At 34.9% G+C, this 22,144-nt stretch overlaps 2 protein-coding genes across 6 annotated transcripts in view; both read left to right on the top strand.

Moving 5' to 3' along the window:
* Positions 1-435: 435 nt before the first annotated feature.
* On the top strand, positions 436-10,024 carry LOC137495402 (interferon-induced protein 44-like). 2 transcript variants are annotated; one of them, XM_073949339.1, is made up of 8 exons: positions 436-545; positions 1,072-1,107; positions 2,619-2,652; positions 6,330-6,534; positions 6,663-6,809; positions 6,915-7,086; positions 8,079-8,179; positions 8,257-10,024. In XM_073949339.1, the coding sequence occupies exons 1-8, from the start codon at positions 509-511 to the stop codon at positions 8,425-8,427; spliced, it is 903 nt and encodes a 300-aa protein (XP_073805440.1). In that variant the 5' UTR covers positions 436-508; the 3' UTR covers positions 8,428-10,024. The 2 variants fall into 2 exon arrangements, with proteins under 2 accessions (XP_073805440.1, XP_068077095.2); XM_068220994.2 differs by lacking the exon at positions 1,072-1,107 and having other exon boundaries at positions 437-545.
* A 3,633-nt stretch (positions 10,025-13,657) lies between these two features.
* Positions 13,658-22,144, top strand: part of ifi44a5 (interferon induced protein 44a5) — a 12,801-nt gene continuing 4,314 nt past the window's right edge. The window contains exons 1-10 of one of the 4 annotated variants that reach the window (XM_073949335.1): positions 14,577-14,643; positions 16,174-16,277; positions 16,509-16,583; positions 16,974-17,076; positions 17,186-17,213; positions 18,404-18,498; positions 18,592-18,625; positions 21,596-21,690; positions 21,784-21,817; positions 22,009-22,088. In XM_073949335.1, the coding sequence (XP_073805436.1) occupies positions 16,530-16,583; positions 16,974-17,076; positions 17,186-17,213; positions 18,404-18,498; positions 18,592-18,625; positions 21,596-21,690; positions 21,784-21,817; positions 22,009-22,088 (523 nt within the window). In that variant the 5' untranslated portion in view covers positions 14,577-14,643; positions 16,174-16,277; positions 16,509-16,529. The other 3 variants (XM_073949337.1, XM_001345945.10, XM_073949336.1) reach the window with 3 other exon arrangements.

The raw sequence follows: 22,144 nt of genomic DNA, 5'->3' as shown, positions 1-22,144 counted from the left end.
ATGAACAGCTTTAGAGATAATATGCAAGTACTTTATGTTTCTGACCTCAAGTACACATTCTTTCACCCTGCCAGAATGACTGAATGTTTGGCAGAAACTGTTTTTAGGATTGTTTTGAGTGTGTCAGCAAGTTCATTTGAAATGATTTACAAACATTCTAAATTTGCACCAATATAAATATGCTAATTTTTAAATTTCTTGTGGTCTCATTTTCATTGATTATTAAGTACCAAAATAACTAATTTAATATTTACAAGTTTTTTGACACATTTACCTGAAGAAATGTCTTAAAAATGACTAAGCATCTGGATAACAAAAACATCTAAACATCTGGATAACTTAAGTAATTGGAGTAATTTCAGTTGAAGCAGTGTCTCAAAAAGAGCGAAACTGAAACTTATACTATGAAAATATAAAGCAGTGTTGGTCTGCTTTCATTTGTTTGAAGTGAGAAGCAAGGCAACTGTGTTCCAGGATCAAGCTGATAGAGTCAAAGAGGACAAACAAAATGGGATCATCACAATCACAAACAATGCAGCAACCAGGTAAGAGGTAAAGAGTGTCTTTTATATATATATATATATATATATATATATATATATATATATATATATATATATATATATATATATATATATATATATATATATATATATATATATATATATATATATATATATATATATATATAGTAATTTTTTCAGGTTATCCACTAATGCATATATTGGGGTGTGGTAATTTCTGTAGCATTTTTAAATAATAATTAACAATTATTTCTTGTAAACTACAGGTCTGTTGAACACTTGATTCTAATTCAGCAATGAATATTTTAAAGGTGCCGTATGTACAGTAAGTGTGTCACCCAGTGGTTAAACTAGGTATTGCACTCCTGGATCAAAACAAACGCAAGCGCAGGTTGCCAGATTTAGGACAGGAGCGAGTGATTCTGAACCATGTTCTTAATAAAAGCAAACGCACCCAATAGAAGTAATATTTTCGATATTAAAATAAGTTTTTGTCCTAAACAAAACTTCAAATTGATATACTATAAACGATTTCTATTTCTCACAGGTAAACAACAGAAAACTATGACAATGATCACCTCAGGTAAACCTCATGTGCTTTATTCAGTGTTAAATTCTAATAATGCAAGTTTGAATGTAATTTTACATGACATTTATTGCCATATACTTAAAGCAGCTGCTGATAGTTCACGTCAGATCTTGAAAATAAAGTAAACAGTTTGAAATTGAACTTTAAAACTAAACACATATTAGTGATTCAGCATCTACATTTAATAATGTTTAATATTAAATTTTAATTAATATTAAATATTTAATATATAAAAGGTTTAACATGTATTAAATAGATTATAAACCTTACAATTTCGTGTGCCTATTCTGTGCTTCTGGCTTTGTTAAAATTTCTGCCTTGCTTCATCTGGTGCAAACAGCCAAATTGCTTATCACTGCGTATCTTGTCGCGGAGCGTGCTGTTAGGACACAGGATTACAATGTAATCAGCTCGCCTAATGTTTACATTCATAATACTTATATCATTTGCTAATTAATAACCTCATGTGAAACTCTGAATGTGTGTCTCATTTTGGAGTCTGCTACTGTCCACGGGAGGTTGAATTTCGGTCACGGACGCATGCTTTCAGAGCCTTTCTAAATTAATGAATTAATGAATAAAAGAAATACGCTATTTTCCATTAAGGCAACCCAGTGTGTTGAAATATAACTGGCTAAACTGACATTGGGCTGGTTAAAATACCCCAAAAGATACAGCATTTTGGTAGGTAAAACACATTTTCAAAGCAGAATATCTGACTTCAACACTGTTTTCCAGATAAACAAGAATGATCACTTAGCATGTTTCTCAAATATCTGCAAACATATTATGGTATTTGTCTGCTAGATGAGTCAAAAACTTACATACAGCACCTTTAAGTATTCAATTAATTTCAAATTAAGCACAGCTAAAGAAAAATTTAAATCCCAGGAAGACGGTCTTAGGATATGATTTCAGTTACTAAGTGAAAAGTTCAGGTGTGTATTATTTTATAATAACTCAACAGAGCATTGTCAATTATTGCTTAATAGTTGCAATTGCATATGGATTAAACAAATGTAAACCAGTAAACTATGATTGCCCAAATAATTCACTGAATAGGATCCCACTCTAAAGATAATACTACTGTTAAAGTGAGCAGTGTTTATTTATTTATTTATTTATTTATTTAATCTTTAATATGGGCACTGTGTATTTAAATGTGATGCATTTACACAGTGCCCAGTGCCCAACTTTAGTTTGCGGAGCAGTTCTTACTATTAAAAACTTATTGCTACTATTAAAGCTTATTTGTAGAATATTCCTGGACTATTTTCTGTTACTGATTAATTATTGCCTTATTTGGCACAACTTTATTTTAGATCCCCTAATCCTAATCTGCAAATTAGATGTTTGTTTGAGACAAAAAGGTTGTAGTTATTGGTTAGTTAACAGTGTGAACAATAGAGTTAATTACCCAAAATTGTGACTAAACATAAACACACATACAAGTTAAAATGTACTACAATATATTATTTTGCTTAACAATGTATTACTACCCATAGAACTGGAGACACCATGGAGGCCATTTGACTGGGGGTAAGCTATCTGTACATAAGTTTTTCTCTATAATATTCTCTATATATACACTATATATAAGTTATTCTCTATATATACACATACATACATACATACATACATACATACATACATACATACATATATACAGCGGGGAAAATAAGTATTTGACACATCAGCATTTTTATCAGTAAGGGGATTTCTAAGTGGGCTACTGACACAAAATTCCTACCAGATGTAGCCATCAAGCCAAATATTGAATTCATACAAAGAAATCAGAACATTTAAGTATACAAGTTGAGTCATAATAAATAAAGTGAAATGACACAGGGAATAAGTATTGAACACACTTTACTTAATACTTTGTAGAAAAGCCTTTGTTGGTGATCACAGCTTCTAGACGCCTCTTGTATGGAGAGACCAGTCGTCTGCATTGCTCAGGAGTGATTCTGGCCCATTCTTCCACACAAACGGTCTTTAAATCTTGAAGGTTCCTTGGGCCTCTTTTATGAACTTTGATCTTCAGTTCTCTCCATAGATTTTCTATGGGATTTAGGTCAGGTGATTGACTGGGCCATTCAAGCAACTTGATTTTCTTTCTTTGAAACCACTTCATTGTTTCCTTGGCCTTGTGTTTGGGATCATTGTCTTGCTGAAATGTCCACCCTCTTTTCATTTTCAGCTTTCTGGTAGATGGCAGCAGATTTTTATCCAGAATGTCCCGGTACATTTCTCCATTCATCCTACCTTCAATAATATGAAGTCTGCCAGTACCCCTTGCTGAAAAGCAGCCCCAAACCATGATGCTTCCACCCCCAAACTTAACTGTTGGTATAGTGTTCTTGGGGTGGTGGGCAGTGCCATTTCTTCTCCAAACATGATGTGTAGAATGACTGCCAAAAAGTTCAATTTTGCTTTCATCTGACCATACTATAGTTTCCCAATAATCCACAGGCTTCTCCAAATGCTGTTTCGCAAACTTTAACCGGGCCTCAACATGCTTTTTGTTCAGCAATGGAGTCTTGCGTGGTGAGCGTGCATGGATGCCATGGTGGTTCAGTGCATTGCTTATAGTTTTCTTTGAAACAATAGTACCCGCTGATGCGAGGTCTTCCTGAAGTTCTGCCCGAGTGGTTCTTGGCTCTTGGAGAACTCTCCTGATTATTCTTTGGACTCCTTGGACAGGGATCTTACGTGGAGCACCTGATCGTGGCCGGTTTATGGTGAACTTATGCTTTTTCCATTTCCGGATAATAGGCCCCACAGTGCTCACAGGAACATTCAGCATTCTGGAAATGCGCCTATAACCATTCCCATCAAAATGCTTTTCAACGATAAGACTACGCAGATCTTGAGAGAGTTCTTTGTTTTTACCCATCATGAAGTCTTTCCTGTGTGCCTCCTGAGTAATGAGAAGCCTTTATAGGCCATCAATTAGGACTAAAGCAGCTGATATCAATTAGTACTGATAGGGAGCAGGGTTTTTCTCTCAATACTGACAGATCTCCTGACTTTCTATGCTATTTTGCACCTTGTTATCTTCATGTGTTCAATACTTATTCCCTGTGTCATTTCACTTTATTTATTATGACTCAACTTGTATACTTAAATGTTCTGATTTCTTTGTATGAATTCAATATTTGGCTTGATGGCTACATCTGGTAGGAATTTTGTGTCAGTAGCCCACTTAGAAATCCCCTTACTGATAAAAATGCTGATGTGTCAAATACTTTTTTTCCCCGCTGTATATATATAATTATTTGGTGACACTTTATAATAACTATGAATCATTCATTAAGTATTAGCAAAGAGTAAAATCATTATCTGTTAAGCATTAACCCTACATTAACAGATGTTAGTAAGCAGTTTATTACTGCAAATACAAATGCTCTATTGTTGACATATATAATGTGCTTAATGATTCTTCATACTTTGTTAATTATTTTTTTCATTGCTAAATTTATTATTGCATTGTTTACAAACCAGTTATTTGAAAGTAGTTGCTGATTTTTAAAGATTATTCAGAATGTGTAATTAAATGATTAATAAACTATTCAAATTAACATGTATATATCTTAATATTTAGACATATATTAATAGTTAATTTGTATTTGAATAAATCCTTTAATAACTTAACTCCAACCACTTTTGTTATCTAATAAAGTGAGGGCTATTTATGCTTTATAAAATCCTTATAAATCACAATTACAGGCTCACTTATGTTCTAAACAAGAAACAAAGAAAATAAATGACTTTATTTCTATTAATTGGAAGATACACAAATTAAACTGCATCAAATGAAAAAAAAATATTCGTAATCTTAACTAAAATAAATTTACCGTGCAGTTTAAACATTAGTAAATAATATTGAAATGTTGTATCATAATATATTGTTAAATTATTACTTTGTTGTTGTCTTATTAAATTTTATGTTATATTTTGGCTCTCCTGTTATTCAACAATGTTTAAACTGTACAGTAATTTTACTTTTTAGATAAGATTGCAAAGATTTATTGTTCATTTGATACTGAGCGTTTACTTATTATTTATTAGGCATGTATAAAGCAAAAATAGTCCTTACTATGATTTGTAAATAATGCAATACTTAATTTAGTCATCAAATATTAATTAGTAGCAATTATGAAAGAACAATTATTAAGCACATTATATATGTGCTTATAAGTCAAGAATAGAGCATTTGTGTCTGTAGTTATAAACTGCTTACTAACGTTTATTAATGTAGAGTTTATGCTTAACAAATAGTGAATACACTATTTGCTAATGCTTAATAAATGATTTATAGTATGTAGTAATTATAAAGTGCTACCAATTATTTTTATGGAACATCAATCTGCTCAGTGCATGTTCTCCCCGTTTTCACATTGGTTTCATCCATGTGTTCTGGTCTCCACCACAATCCATAGACATGTCTGTAGGTGAATTGGGTAAACAAAATTGGCTATAGTGTATGAGTGTGTGTATGAATGTGTTTGTGTGAATGTGAGAGTGTATGGGTGTTTCTTAGTGCTGGGTTGGGGCCTGAAGAGCTTCTTCTAAGCATACCACAGTAGTTTGCAGTTAAATCCACTCTGGCGACCCCTCAGAAATCAGGAACCAAGCCGAAGGAAAATAAGTAATTGAGTTAGATCTGCTAAGATAAAAATGCTAATTTTTTATTCCTAAAATATTGTTGACATTTCTTCCTATGAATTTAACTGTACTTAATACTTAATTTAATGTATTTTAGTTTCATTACACACTCAGAACTGATTATTATATTTTAAACTAAATCAGAAAAAAAAAAAAAAAAATATATATATATATATATATATATATATATATATATATATATATATATATATATATATATATATATATATATATATATATATATATATATATATATATATACAGTAGTCATATTGTAACTTCCAAAACACTGTGCAGACATAGATATTCAACTTCACTTTTATTGTTATGAAACTTCTCCGTTTCAAGCCTTGCTTTTGGTGCTTCATCGTGCTGATACACAGCACCACCTTTAGGGCACAATGTTTGAAGCACTAAATGCACATACATGGCTCAATAGTCCTTGGCAGTGAAATGGTCATTTGTACAACATTGAGTTGGGAATGCCATGATAGAATTGCTCAAACCATTACTGATCCATCCAAATGCAACCATGCTCATTTTGACAGACAAAAAGAAGCCCTGAGAAAGTGGCTGGAAAACCTCACTCCAAGCAATCCAGACGTAAAGGACATCAAGATACTGGTAGTTGGACCTGCAGGAGCGGGAAAATCCAGCTTCATTAACTCCATCAACAGTGCCTTTCAAGGACATATCTCCTCTAAAGCACTAGTTAACTCTGCTGGAGGATTCAGTCATAGTTTTACAGAAAAAGTAGGTATTTAGACACCTACTTTTTAAGACAGAAATACCCAGTGTATACTTTGCTTTGGGTTTTTTATGTAATTGTTTGATAATTTATTTGAAAATGGTTTGCAAATATATTTGGTCTTAATTTGTAGCTCAAAGGATTCACCATCAAAAATGGGAAAACATCTTTGCCCTTTGTCTTCTTCGACATCATGGGTTTAGAACCTGAAGAATTTCATGGATCAAAAACAGAAGACATCATCAAAGCTGTGTTTGGCCATGTGAAAGATGGCTATAAAGTACAGTAAAATACATACATTAATTGTGAAAATAACATTTAACACAAGATTTACATATATGCAGTATGTCTGATGTTTATTATTATGCTGAAATTCTCATCTTAGTTCAACAAAGAGCAGTCAATCGATTATAAGGATCAACATTACACCAGTGACCCCAGCCTCTCCGACCAGTGTTTCTGTGTGGTTTACGTTCTAGATGGAAATACAGTCCAGTTCACAGATGATCGACTGATTAAAAAGTTGGAGATCATCCGCAAGAAAATCAGTGATAAGGGTAAACCTGACCCCTGAATGTTTATGAATGTATTCATAAGCTTCTCCTACATTACAACTTTTCAGCTTGAGTTTTACAGTATGAAGACCCAGAAAATGGTTGGTGCCCAGTTATAATGACCATATATAAAAGTATAGAGATATGACATTTTTCAATCGGTGGATGCTAGGGTAACACTTTATTTTGATGGTCCATTTGAGTATTAGTAGACTGTCTGCTTAATATCTGTTAATACTGCTTCTTCAACAAATATTTAACTGAATTTAAGAAACTACGCAAGTGCGTCAACTTACTTTAGTACTATACTAAATACTAATACTAAATCTGAAGTATTTTTTTACAGCAAGATAAAAAAGTTGATGAAAACAGCATTACTAATTTTTTGTTAATAGCAAAAATACACATTACTAAAATACAAATCACTAATAAAATGGTACAAATGTGGTACAAGTCTCACTATTAACAAGCCATTAACTTTGACTTTTAGCTTATTTAACAAATTTGCTGCTGTTATAAGGTTAGTAGTTAGGTTTGGATATTATGGGTGTCATGCAGAACTTGTATATCACAAGAACAAATACACAAGGAAGTAATAAGCCACTAGTATTGAGAATTGGTCCATGACAAGATTTCAGTTATAGCGAGTAAGTAGGTAAAGAGAAGTTGAGGACTGTTTGATCATGTGAGTGGATTGGTTTCATCACTTTTATTGATAGCTCTTGTATCATCTTTCTAGATAAAAAAATATAAGACAGAAGCCCACAACTGGAAGATTAGACTTTTTCTATTCATGTTTACTATGCAGGAGGTTTTCTCTTTGCCACAGAAAGCTTTTTTTTGGATACTTAATCTATTAGTTTGCTAGCGCATCCTTGGTCTATATGTAGCCTCGCCGCTGATATATATACCTTTTAACAAACAATGCTACAAATTTTCTCAATTTTGTGGAGGAAAAAACGATGGAAATTGCTTCTCCATTTGATATACTGTAGGCATTGCTCAAGTGATTGTCATGACCAAAGTGGATGAAGCATGTCCACTGGTCAAAAATGATCTAAGGAAGGTCTACACGAGCAAGAAGATTAAAAAGAAGGTATGTGGCCATCCAGAGACATGCATGAGTTACATTTGGATTGCATTTATTGATGTCACACTCTTGTTTCTGTCCAGATGGAGCTGTGCAGTGGCCACACTGGTGTGCCAATGACAAACATCTTCCCAGTGAAGAATTACCATGATGAGATCGACATAAAAGATGATGTTGATGTTCTGATACTGAAGGCTCTTGAACAGATTTTTCACAATGCCAATGACAGATTGAAGGATAATGAAACCTACTGAAACAATATTAATATTTGTAATTCTTTAAACGCTAAACAATTTCTTTATCTGTTCAAATTATCAGTCAGTTTCTTTTATCTTTAGCTGGAGTACCCATCAGACTCACTAGAGGGCACTTCATATACAGTATGTACACTCCACCAGACATTCTCCCTGACTACACATCCCATCATGCTTTGAGCCTATTCAGACTCTAATTATCTGCTATAGCTGATATCAATCTGGACATTGAAGCCTCGGTCATACTGCACTTTTCGCCCCATAGACTTCCATTCATAGGCATGTGAATGTGATGCTCTGTTCACACCAGACGCGAAAAGAGCGTCAAGCGCAAGTGATTTACATGTTAAGTCAATGCAAACGTGCAAATAGACATCCTGCTGCGCGATACGCGTGAATAGCATGATGCAAATGATGCAAATTGCGCAGTGCGAATGGTGCAATTAACACGCGTTTTGCGCGATTCGCTCGAGTTCAAAAATCTGAACTTAAGCGAACATTCATGCCGCGTTAACCAATCAGAAGCTTGCTCTTGTGGGGATGTGATTGTGTGACATAGGGCCTGTTGTTGGTGTTGCAGGGGAAATCCTCCAGCCAACACCAACAGCAGACCATCAAACTGGACTCGTCTCAGTCAGAAACACTGCTGAAAGCCTCCATCATCCAAGTTATGTTTCTGGAGGAGTTTATGAGCTCACAGAGCTGGATGCACCTCTGAAAGAATCTAGTGGACGCAGACACGGCCCTAAACGTATCGACGCTGTTTCTCAGGCTTCATAAAGCACATAAACACTGTAATTTTATTATTAATAAACATAATAGCCATTTAGCAAAGGCTAAGAGTGAAGCTTGAGTCACCGGGGAGTCAGAAACCCTGCCCATCAAGCAAATCCGTGTCCGTTCTGAAGTGAGTTTGATGCGCTAATAAAGCGGATTTGATGCGCGAATGAAGCGGGGTTTGACGTGCGAATGAAGCAAGTAAACTCAAATGTTCACGCTGCTATTTATGCAAGAAGAGCGCGATTTATCCATGCATTCCCATCTGGTGTGAACACAGCATGAGAGACCGGAAACAAGCTTGTGTGGCAAGTTTTGCAGTTCACTGCATTGCAAAGTTCAAGCTTGGTGAATTCTGATTTGCGAAATCGCATCGTGAGACCTATTAAAGGTCAAACATGACCTCTCTGGACTGACATTTAAAATATGGACCAATCACTTGCTTTTTAAATGTCTAACCATCTTGTTTAATCACGCCCCTTTTTGCAGCACCATAACAGAATTTTGCATGCTCAAACTGTGTGACTGCAGCATTTACACAGATTGCACACATTATACAACTACCACATTCACACTCGGTCTTGAATTTTTGTGCAATAAGTGTTTCCCTGGTTTATTTTTTAATGGATATTGATTAAACCTCTGTTTTTTTATTACTCTCTTTGGATTACCTTTTTTGTACTGTTTGCTCCTGTTGACCCTTGCCTGTCAGATCATCCCTTTTTAAATAAAGCTGCGTTTGTAAGTTCATGTATGTCATGTATTTTGAATGAATGTGCTGCCTGTCAAGGGTGTGAAGTAAAAAAAGAACAAGGCATTGAACTTTGTGGTTACTTATTGTCTGTTGTCTTATGATTGACTTTAATAACATAAAAAACATGACATTAAAAGAAGTGGGAAATTACAAAAATGGGGTTCTCACACTGTCCTGTAGGGGCAGTGTCCTGCAGATTTTAGCTCCAACTTGACGCAACAGACCTGCAAGGATGTTTCTAGAAAACCTATAGTAAGAGCGTATCTGATTGGGGTTGGAACCAAACTTTGCAGGACACCAGACCCCTAGGATCAAGTTTGAAAACCCCTGCACTACTACAAATTGTTTTTTTTTTTCTTCAAAGCAACTTGGCAGAGAATTGGAAGCGTGGCTTCAGATCTTTGAATTGTACCTCAGTGCTGGTGGCGTGGCAGAGAAATCAGAAAGCGCACAGTGTACTAATTCTTTTCATATTGGTGTAGAAGATATTAAAGTTGACAACACGGTCCAGTTTAATGCAGAAGTGAACAAGATGCACTAAAAAAGAAATTCAAGGAATATTGTGAGTCCAGAAAGGATTTTCCATGTCATGTTTTTCATGTGATCACAAGGGAGACATTTGATGCATATGTTACAGATAAACACAAAGTGAAAGACTGTCAATTTTCCAAATGGACCGTTTACTAATTAGGGACAGAATTATATGCAAGATAAAAGAATATCAATATTTGTGTAACACTCACACTGAAAAACGCTATAGACATCCACAAAGCTGACAAAATAAGTAATGTGCATGTACTGTACATAGCACATTGATTGTGCATGGTGTTGATTATGTATGGCATACATCCAAAGCATTTACAATCATGAGGGGCACAGAGTCGTTTCTCCCCTCCACCAGTATGTAGCATCCATCTGGATGATTTGACAACAGCCACAGGACAATGGTTCCAGTGCACTCACACCAGATATAGGTGGAGAACCAATTTGGTGCATTTGCATGATTGGGAGGCCATGATGGGTATGGAACAATGGAGGGAATTTGGCCACTCACTGACAGTATAGCGTCCCCTCCACTATACTGAGGCTCCCCTGTATGGCCTCACTAAGACCACTTCCAGATAACATCAAATCAAAAATGCTTGAAGTTGGCGTAAACAAAATAAGCACTCACTCACCATGCTTCAGCTTGGTTCTTGATTTATCAGGGGGGGTCACCACAGCGGAATGAACCACCAATTATTCTGGCATATGTTTTATGCGGCAGATGCAACAAAAAAAGCAGTGTTAGAAATGCAAAGAAAAGAGGTCAAGCTATGCAGAGTAAATGGTAAAGTATACAGCACAAAATGGAAAATCAGTGCAAGACATATTAAATGTTGACAATGAGATTATCAACAGTTACAAAAAGTGTCCAGCTTATGGACAAATGTGTAAAGCCTGCAATTAATGAAGCTTTGCAAAAATGTGCAACTATCAAAGCAAAAAAAAAAAAAAAATATATATATATATATATATATATATATATATATATATATATATATATATATATATATATATATATAGGTAATACATCAGGATAAACAAAGCAATGATTAACAAGATGACTTCTTTGAGGGGAGTTTGGTACATGTTGTCCGTACATGTCGTCCGATGATGTTGTCTCAATCTGACGTCCTGTCTGTTTTTTCTCTGTTTTGTACTGTCATTCTATGGGGTATTCTGTCATCTGATCTGTTGTCCTTGTTGTTGTCTATTCATCTGTACTGTCATCCTTACTGTTGTATATGCTGTCGTCCTAATGTTTGTTCTGTCACTCTTATTGTCGTCTATGCTGTTGTTTATACTGTCATCCTTACTATTGATATGATATAAGCAGCATATGGATGTAAAGTTGAAGTCCATATTACTCCTATGTAATTGTAATTATTTAAAAATATATTTCCCAACCCATTTTTAACAACAATACTAATATTATTGATTATATACTGATTTTATTAGTCAATCCAAAAGAAAAAGACTTTCATCAGGATTTTTTTCTTACTGTAAATACAGGAAAATTGTCCTTGAAAAAGATTTCTTGGAGACCAGGTTATGTCGAAATTGTGTCTCTGCTCAAAATGCTCCCTTGAAACCCGTAATGCCTCTAAAAAATATCGACGACAGTAAGGATGACAGTATAAACGACAGCAAAGACAACAGTAGGACGACAGTATAAACGACACAGAGCAGATGACAGAATACCCCGTAGAATTTGACTACAAAACAGAGAAAAACCGACAGGGCAACATATTAAGATCACATCAACAGACAACATGTACGTCAACAAAGCTGATTTTCCTGAACATGCAGGCAATGAGAGTTGACAAAAACGAATAGGAAGTACAAAGCAGAAAGCAGGCATGGGCATTTTGGCACAAATGGAACCCCATACAAACAGCTTAGGCTGGTTGAAGTCGTTTATTTTTTAACAGGGGTGCAACAAGTTTTCAGCAACACTCTTATAGCCGACACACAACCTTATTTATGATTGAAATGAGGTCTTATGTGTTTTTAACGTTGAAATATTGTTGATAAAATGTTTAATGTTGAAAGATTGAAAAATTTCAATTTGATTCAAGAAATTTCAAGCATTTGACCAGGCTTCAACGTTGTAATGCGGTTGAACAAAACGTCAGTTGTTGCTTTAAAGTTAAACCTGTAACAAAGTAAAAACTGCTTTTATTCTAGCTATAATAAAACAAACAAGACTTTCTCTAAAAAAAATATGATCAGTCATGCTGTGAATCAATTCACATCAATTGGGAAATATTTATTTACATAACTGTAAAATAAAATTTACAGTTTAACTGCACATTTGTAAATAAAACACTTAAAATAGTAAAATAGTATGGTAAGCAAATTGACAAAACGGTTGAAAATATTTTTTTGGTACATCAAAAAGTGTGGTTAAGATAACTATCCAACAAGCTGATCCAGCAAAAATAGTTCTTATAATGTCCCTAAAATACAATATTTCATTCATTCATTTTCTTGTCGGCTTAGTCCCTTTATTAATCAATTTAGTCAAATTAATATGAACCGCATGCCTTGGACTCTGGGGGAAACCTGAGCACCCAGAGGAAACCCAAGCGAAGGCAGGGAGAAGATGCAAACTCCACACAGAAACGCCAACTGAGCCGAGGCTCGAACCAGCGACCTTCTTACTGTGAGGCGACAACACTACCTACTGCGCCACTGCGTCGCCAAAATACAATATTTATACCTCATAATTAAATAGAAAATCAGGCGGAACAACTGCAAAAAGGTTGTTTTTCAAAAAAATAAATAAATAACCAAACCTTTTCAATAATCTGGCTACCGGCCTGATAGTGTAATGTTAAAAAAAGTTTATTAAAGAGATACTTTAATAAAGACTTCTGTTTATTTTAGCCATAGTGCAAATGAAACATGTATCACATATCAGTATTATGCCTATACACAGGCTGTATGTTGTCTGACAAATTGTTATGTTATCTAGTAAACTACCTAATAAATTGTATTTTTAACACCTACTCCCTCCCCAACCCTTAACCCAAGCGTCATAGTACTGTAAAAATATTAACTATTGTTATACAGTGTCATAAATAATGCTGCTTTATTACTGTGCATATCACATCTAGACTTTACCCTCTCTCACACATGACAGCAGGGAAAGGCACAGTCAATCAAAATGTGTTTTGTGGGCGGGAGGACTCAAGGAGGGAATGTGAACCCTGAACCCTTTCTGCTTGTCTAGGTTAACAGTGCAATTTTTTTAAAAGTGGATTAAGTTATTGGTGGGGACATTTCTATGGTCAGTGGATATTGGTGGGAACGCATCACCTCTGTCCACACCTGTCTAAATGTAAAAGTGAAAACAGAATCTTTTTGACGGTTCTCGGTGAGTGGCCTTTTTTAACATGTATATATATATATATATATATATATATATATATATATATAATTATTGTTATTAACTAAAATGATATAAGTGTATGTAGCCTAGTTATAGCCTAAAAAATTATGTTCACCCATGGGTAACAAAGACAAACAATATTATGCAGCCTATAATAATACAGGTCTTTTGCGGATTTTAAGGTGATTTCACTCGTCCATATTTGTTTTTCCACAGTATAGCTACAGCAACAAACTAAATAAATTGGTTCGGTTTGATTTAAAGTTGCGCTCAGATCCACACCAAAAGCTCAGGGATCGCTTTGGAATGGAGATCGTAATTTCTTTGTGAAAAATGTTATGTGTATAGCTGACTCTGTGGGAGAAAAGTCCTTTTAAAGGTGCATTTACACGTTGTTTACGTCTACAAACCAAACTGCCATTTTCCTTGGTTTAAAAACAAGTGGAAAGTGAACGGTTGTAAAGCTTTTCCTTTCACTGTACATGCAGTTTGTTTAGAAAAGTCTGTAACGTTATTTAAGACAGCTCTGCCAACTCACCCAAACTGCTGTAATGTCCACGACTTGGTTGATGTCGTGTAGCTGGGCAAGTATTTTTATAAATATTTATAAATATTACTTATTGTAACTTATTATATTTTTTTATTTCAAAAAAGAAAGTAAAAAGAAGCACTTACACTAGTAAAATGGAGGAGGGAAAAGAACACGAACAGCACTTCCTGATTGGAGAAAGCTGTATCTTCCCTTGGGGTACCCATTTTGTTTAAACTTAGGATAGAATAGGATACAAAGATACAATTAAAACGCAATTTTTTAATCCTCTAAAATCAAATCAAGTTTAAATGCCTTAAAGGACAACGCTATTTCAGCTGTTTAGAATCCTGTTTTTTGATTGGATTGATATGCCAGTGTAGCAGAGACCAGCTAGTAAGTGCTGTGCAGGTAAACCTCACTCCTCTGACCTCTGAAGGGGCTCTAGCGACAGACGCTAGAGGCCAGTCTTTTGCCTCCTTGGTAGAGCAACAAACTCCCTTGAGGAAGGTCGTCTTTTCAATACCAGCTCGGATCGGGTTGGGTGGCGTACAGTACGACCAGCGGGGTTACACTAGGATTACTATCAGGTTAAATCAATAAAAGTGAAAATAGAAACAAGCGTACATTTTGGGGTCATTTCACGTTTTTAGAAATGTCACACAGGACAAACGCTTGCACTTTTCCTATTGCAGTCACACCGACTGGCAGTGGCATAGGCATTTTATTTAAACAGAAGCACAGTATTCACTAATCATGGGACATAATCGTGAGGCATAGAAAACAAAAACTAGACATGGAAATACAAATTAAATTGAGAGCATAAACATTCAACCTTTTTCTATAAACAAAATGTTTAAAATTAAAGGAAATAGTGCCGTTTTTCATGCTTTTATTTTTATTTTTTTCTGACTCACAAACTCTTACTTAAAACACAGTGCCATCTAGTGGCTTCTAAGAGTAACAACATGATCACAATTCCATTAAAATTACACTCACCGGCCATTTTATTAGGTACACCTTACCAAATTGGACCCCATTTTGCCCTCAGAACCGCCTTAATCCTTCATGACATAGATTCAACAAGGTACTGGAAATATTCCTCTGAGATTTTGGTCCACATCAACATGAAAGCATCACGCAGTTGCTGCAGATTTGTTGGCTGCACATACATAATCCGAATCTCCCACTCCATCCCATCCCAAAGGTGCTATATTGCATTGAAATCTACAATGGCCGAGAGCTTTTTCCCTGAGCAATAGTCATGGCACAGCAGTGTCAGCACATTATTGGGTCCCCTTGAAACATTTGCTTTGTGTTCCAAAGTTTTTGCAAGTGAGAAAATGCAACACATTTTATTCATTTGTTTGCGTTGTGTGAAAATGCAGCACATTTTATTAATTTGTTTGCGTTGTGTGAAAATGCAGCACATTTTATGTGTATGCTTTGTGAGCATTTACAGCACATGTGCCGTCAAATGGATGAAGATTTTTTTTAATTTGCTGGTGTTTTTTTTTTTTTTTTTTTTGTAATTGCTGGTGTTTTCTTAAATTGCAGCACATTAAGCTCTCTCAACCACCATAGAAATCTGGTGACTGTGGAGGCCATTTGTGCTGTGAACTCCTTGTCATGTTCAAGAAACTAGTCAGAGATAATTTGTGTTTATGACATGGCAACAACCATGCCACATTCAAAGTTACTTAAATCACATTTCTGCCCCATTCTAATGCTCGGTTTGAACTGCAGCAGATCGTCTTGACCATGTATACAGGCCTAAATGCATTGAGTTGCTGCCATGTGATTGGCTGATAAAAAATTTGCATTAAGGACAGGTGTTGCCAATAAAGTGGCTGGTGAGTGAACATGTTCAACTATTGGTAACATAGGCTAGCTATTAATAAAAATGTAGCTTTTAATAATTACTGTACAGCACATTTAAGACATTAAAATCATCTGTTGTGATTTCCAGAGATATTTCACATATTCAATGTCTTGTGTGACCCTGTTTTAGACAGCAGCAAAAAGTTACTTTTTGAATGCCAAATAATTGTGTTAATGGAGCTGTGTTATTTGATCATATTTAGGTGGGGGGAAAAAGAGAAAAAATGGGACCACCACAATCAAAATATGAAAAAAAGCATCTGCAGCCAAGTGGTCAGGTACAGTTATACAAATTACAATAATTGGTCTATTCTGTTAAAAATGTAATGGTCCCCTTCTGCATGTCACCTTCTTGAGAATCAAGGAATTTTTGTATCCTTTGCAATAGATTGAGTAATAAGATCAGTTCAGTCCATCATTTACTGGCACAGATTGGTTTCATTGTTTTAGAACACAGTACAATTAAAATATAGAGCTTCCTTTTCGCATGTCATGTTTAGAAGACCATTAATGTGTATTAGTATTTGATTAACTACTTTTGTTTATATATATATATATATATATATATATATATATATATATATATATATATATATATATATATATATATATATATATATATATATATATATAAACTATGTTTAATAGTGGTTTTAAAATATTAATAGATGGGTAACAAAAGAGATGGGAGTCAATCACAGACTGGTGATCGACGACATACAAAAGACCATGTTGATATTAAAACTGAATCACAAAGAAAACCAAAAAAAGGTGAGTAGACACATTTGAGTATAAGAACATTGTTTATTTAGAGCACACATACTGTAGAAATTTTGATTTACAATCCAGCTTTGATTTTATACTGGCTTTTTTTTTTTAGCAATGTCAACATGCAGCTATGATTCTGGGTAAGAAATAGTGTGATCTTTGTAGTTTAAATTCTCATTTGCTTTTGTTGAGTTAAAGGTGTGTATGGGATATTTGAAGAGAAAGACTCTGCAGAGTCAAACTCAAAACATGGAGTGTGATGGATACAGTGTAAAGCCTAGTAAACTACTGTTTACTTGCTCCTGTTGGTTTCATCAATCTTGCAACATGTGGGTGCATCAATTTTAAATTTGGACAGCTATTCTCAGTTCAACAAATAATAATTAAAAAAGAAGTTTAGCCTAACCCAAAAACGTAAGATAACAGGATTAAAAACATAATCCCTGGTCTCTCTCTTTCTCTCTCATCACGTCACCAGGTGACCACGCTATCCACGTTTCCTCTGGAGTTTAATGTAAATTCGGGTGTGTCATTTTTAATTTGTCAACTTTAACTGCAGTTTGGCACTTTCACTTTCATTCAGGAACATTTAATGCATGCGGACGTTTCTTCCATTGAGCATGGTAAGAATTTCCATTAAAACAACACTCTTCCAGCAGCCAATACAGTAGTTGTATCCAATATCTCATTTGTAACAGGGTGCATGCATGAAATGTTCCTGAATGAAAGTGAAAGTGCCAAACTGCAGTTAAAGTCAACAAATTAAACATTAAACGCCCGAAGTTACATCAAACTTCAGAGGAAACTTGGATAGCATGGTGACACAATGACTTTAATTAAATTATGTGCTATGGCAAGTAAAACGGGATCATGACAAAAGCATTGAAAAAGAAATTCATGTAAACACCTTAATCATATTATTGTCTTATTTAGATTAAGACAAATAATTAGATTTCTGAGAATGAGAGAGAGCGAGAGAGAGAAAGCAAGCAAGCGAGCGAGAGAGAAACACCACACAAGCACACTATACAACTACTCGTAACAATAATAATACATTTTGTTTAAAGATGCCTTTCTTGAATATGTCAGTATTAGATACACCACCTTCTACTGCAGATTTGACGTGTTTAGTTTCAGAGGAAGAAAAAATATACAAATAAAAAGAAATGTAAACTAAAGAAAACTAAATATAAAAGTAAACAACAAATACTAACTTAAAAAAGATTGATCTCTTTCCAAAACATTTACATACTGCACTTTTGATTTATTACTTTCTGAACAAGTAATTCCAAAACATATTTTAATTTTTTTTTTACTTTTATTACAAAAGATATGCTGTGTCAACAAATGAGCCACTATATGATGAGAGTAATCTTGATGAAAGACGTACACAAAGCAGTTCTTCCTGGGAACGCCCTAACCTAGGTGATAAAACAAACCATATTCACAGAAAGTAAATATAACTTAAGCAATTTATGTTCAGTTGCTTAAATAATTTGTATGTTTTGTTTATTACAGTATATCGACAGGATTTGGATATGTCTACACTCAGGTACAAATTAATGTGATGTTAAAATTATATTAAGTTATTAATAGCATTCTAATTTGCTTTATTTTGTTTAACTGGCTGTGTTTTCATATCATTGTTACCATAACAAGCTGTAATTTAACCACACACACAAAAAAAACACATAGTATATAATTTGATGCCCCTTTTTTTAAGACAAATTAAAATAAAATTTTTTATATAAAATTTGGATTTTCTTGAACAAAGATCGTCACAAAGACATTCAGGAAAAACACTTTCATACCTGGATGATCACAGTCAATTACAGAAAGGGGGAAACTCATCAAACTTAATGAAACATTTGAGGGCGCATGGAATCATGGCCCTTTAAAGAAAGAGGAATGAGCTCTCTTTGACAGCTTGCGACATCATCTGGCACTTTCACTGAGTACATTTACATGGACACCAATACTGCAATTTTATGATTAACATAATACTGATTAAAACTCTACCATGTGAGTAGTGATTTTTGATTACCTTGAAGGACCACTCAAGTCCTGAAATGCGGAGGTTTTTCTTTTCGTTCGCCATGCGGTATCAAATTCCATTAAAACTACACTCTTCCCGCAGTCCTTACTTCATATTTTCATCCAATAGTTGTCACGAGGCATAAATAATATGTTCCTGAATGAAAGTGAACTGCTGAACTGCAGTTAAAGTCTAAAAATGACTTAAAGATTAAAAATGAAACATCCAAAAGTGCATGAAACTCTGGAGGAAAAGCTGGATAGCCTGGTAATGCGACATTTTATACTGAAAACTTTCTCCTAAAAGCGTTTCCTTGGTCTTATCCATATTTCTTTGCACATTAAACACACAACAGGAAATAAAAAACTGCAACTGCATTAATTTTTTTAACGTGTTAAATATTTTAAATTAATCATGTGTGTTAACGCATCAATTTTGACAGCACAAGCTTGCGTTTCCGGTCTGACGCATTCGTGTGCATATGAATGCAAGTCTATGGGGAGAAAAGTCCAGTGTGACCTTAGCTTAAGTTTGTAAATCGATAGTTTGATTTTACAAAAGCAAAACAGTCTTTTTCGGAAGGGATCATATAGAAGTAGCTAAAGAGATGGGATTGAATGATAAAGGTTTTACCAAAGCAGTACCAATAGCAGCAGCACCACCACCATGGTTCTTTCCTTTAGGTTTAGTTGATTTGGATCTACTGAACAGTAGCCAGGATTATAGAAATATTGCTAATATGTCAGGGATAATAGAATATAGAATTATAACAAAATATAAAGAATATACTGAAGTGTACACAGTATACAGCCATGTCACCCTGCAGCCCAAGACTGGTTACTCACTGAAGCTAAGCAGGGCTGAGCCTGGTCAGTACCTGGATGGGAGACCACTAGGGAACACTAGGTTGCTGTTGGAAGTGGTGTTAGTGAGGCCAGCAGGGGGTGCTCAACCTGTGGTCTGTGTGAGTCCTAATGCCCCAGTAAAAGTGAAGGGGACACTACTGTCAGTGGGCGCCGTCTTTCGGATGAGACGTTAAACCGAGGTCCTGACTCTCTGTGGTCATTAAAAATCCCATGGCACTTCTCGTGAAAGAGCAGGGGTGTAACCCCGGTGTCCTGGCCAAAGTCCCTCTATTGGCCCTTACGATCATGGCCTCCCAATCATCCCCTTCCACCGAATTGGCTCTATCACTGTCTCTCCTCTCCACTAATAGCTGGTGTGTGGTGAGCGCACTGGCGCCGTTGTCCTGTGGCTGCCGTCGCACCATCCAAGTGGATGCTGCACACTGGTGGTGGTGTGGAGAGACCCCCCTCATGATTGTGAAGCGCTTTGGGTGTATGGCCATACACAATAAATGCGCTATATAAATACACACATTACATTTTACACTTACACCGATCGTTCTAAGAGTTTGGATACAGAAGGACCAGTTTTGGTGTTTTTGGAAAGATCTGAAAGAACTACAGATCACCTGGCAATATATACAGTAGAGCTGATGGCTATAATTGCTGCTCTGTACTGGACAAGTGGCATGAAGAAAATAATATATATTCAGATTCCAGTTCAGCATTGAGTTCAATTAAGTCGATGTCATCATGGAACAGGCAAGATTGTATATTGAAATTTTATTTAGACTTAAGAGAACAAATGTGATGATAGTGTTCATGTGGATTTCAGCACATATAGGAATTAAAGGGAACAAAGCTGCAGAGCTAGAGGCATGTAAGCTAGACAAAATTGATATTCATATTTAGTAAATCAGAAGCAAAAACTATAGTTAAGAATAACATATTAAAACAATGGCAATATAATTGGGATAGGTATATAACGGGTAGACATTACTATAGAACACAGGTTAAAGTAGGAAATTGAAGGATAGGTAAAGGAAATAATATAACAGAAGGCATAATAACACGACAGAGAATAGGACACACAGGTTTAAATAAAACATTTAATTTAATAGGGAAACATCTAACTGACTTATGTGATCATTGTCAAGAGGATTAGTCTGTCAAACAAGTGTTATGTCACTGTCAAACAACATTCTAGAAAGAGAAATATTAAAGAAAGAATTTATGAAGGATGAAAGATTTAAATCAGCATTAAAATTATACTTGGGAGGGGGTCAAAACAATTTAAGTTTATTAAATCATCTAAGAAGAACTGGCCCAATTATCAGAATGTAAAGGATGAAAGTTTTTTTTTTTGTTTGTTATTTGGTAAGTAGTTGACTCAGGCTCACATGCCAGTATTGTAGGTGGTGGTAATGCACGAAGAATAAGAACACACTTTGCTGAGACTTGTTTTTCCTGTGGTACATCATAAAGCCTTTTTTTCTTGTTTTTCCTGCTGTGTTTTGTTTTGTTTATTGTTTTGCCCCTGCCCTGACTTTTTGAATGTATTCTGACTATGCTTTTAGACTATCCTCATTCTACTGTTTATATCTTTTTAATTTTAGTTTGACTTATTTTTTTATAACAAAAGATATGCTGTGTCAGCAAATGAGCCACTATATGATGAGAGTAGTCTTGATGAGAGACGAACACAAAGCAGTTCTTCCAGGGAACGTCCTGACCTAGGTGATAAAACAAACCACATTCACAGAAAGCAAATATAACTTAAACAATTTCTGTTCAGTTACCTAAATAATTTGTATGTTTTGTTTATTACAGTATATCAACAGGATTTGGATATGTCTACACTCAGGTACAAATTAATGTGATGTTAAAAGTATTTTAAGTTATTAAAAGCATTCCAATTTGCTTTTTTTATCTGGTTGTGTTTAACAAGCTGTTATATAACCACAAAAAAGTACATAGTATATTTTGATGCCCCTTTTTAAAAATACAAATAAAAATAAAAATTAAAATATAAAATTTGGATTTTCTTGAACAAAGATTGTCACAAAGGTCTTCAGGAAAAACACTTCCATACCTGGATGATCACAGTCAATCACAGAAAACACGGCCAACCCAAGGTGAGCACACACCACACTCACTAATAAAAGTACCTCTCCATTTGTTGTCCAGCTGA

This window comes from Danio rerio, chromosome 1 (genome assembly GCF_049306965.1).
Source record: "Danio rerio strain Tuebingen ecotype United States chromosome 1, GRCz12tu, whole genome shotgun sequence".
Taxonomy (NCBI): domain Eukaryota; kingdom Metazoa; phylum Chordata; class Actinopteri; order Cypriniformes; family Danionidae; genus Danio; species Danio rerio.
This window is presented reverse-complemented; position numbering and strand designations above follow the sequence as displayed.

What these genes read in the sequence shown, in the direction of transcription:
- LOC137495402 (XM_073949339.1), top strand. Translation starts at nt 509, where the DNA reads ATGGGATCATCACAATCACAAACAATGCAGCAACCAG. An exon ending in ACAAACAATGCAGCAACCAG is followed by an intron (nt 546 to 1,071) that starts GTAAGAGGTAAA and finishes TATTTCTCACAG; the next exon opens with GTAAACAACAGAAAACTATG. An exon ending in CAAGAAAATCAGTGATAAGG is followed by an intron (nt 7,087 to 8,078) that starts GTAAACCTGACC and finishes GATATACTGTAG; the next exon opens with GCATTGCTCAAGTGATTGTC.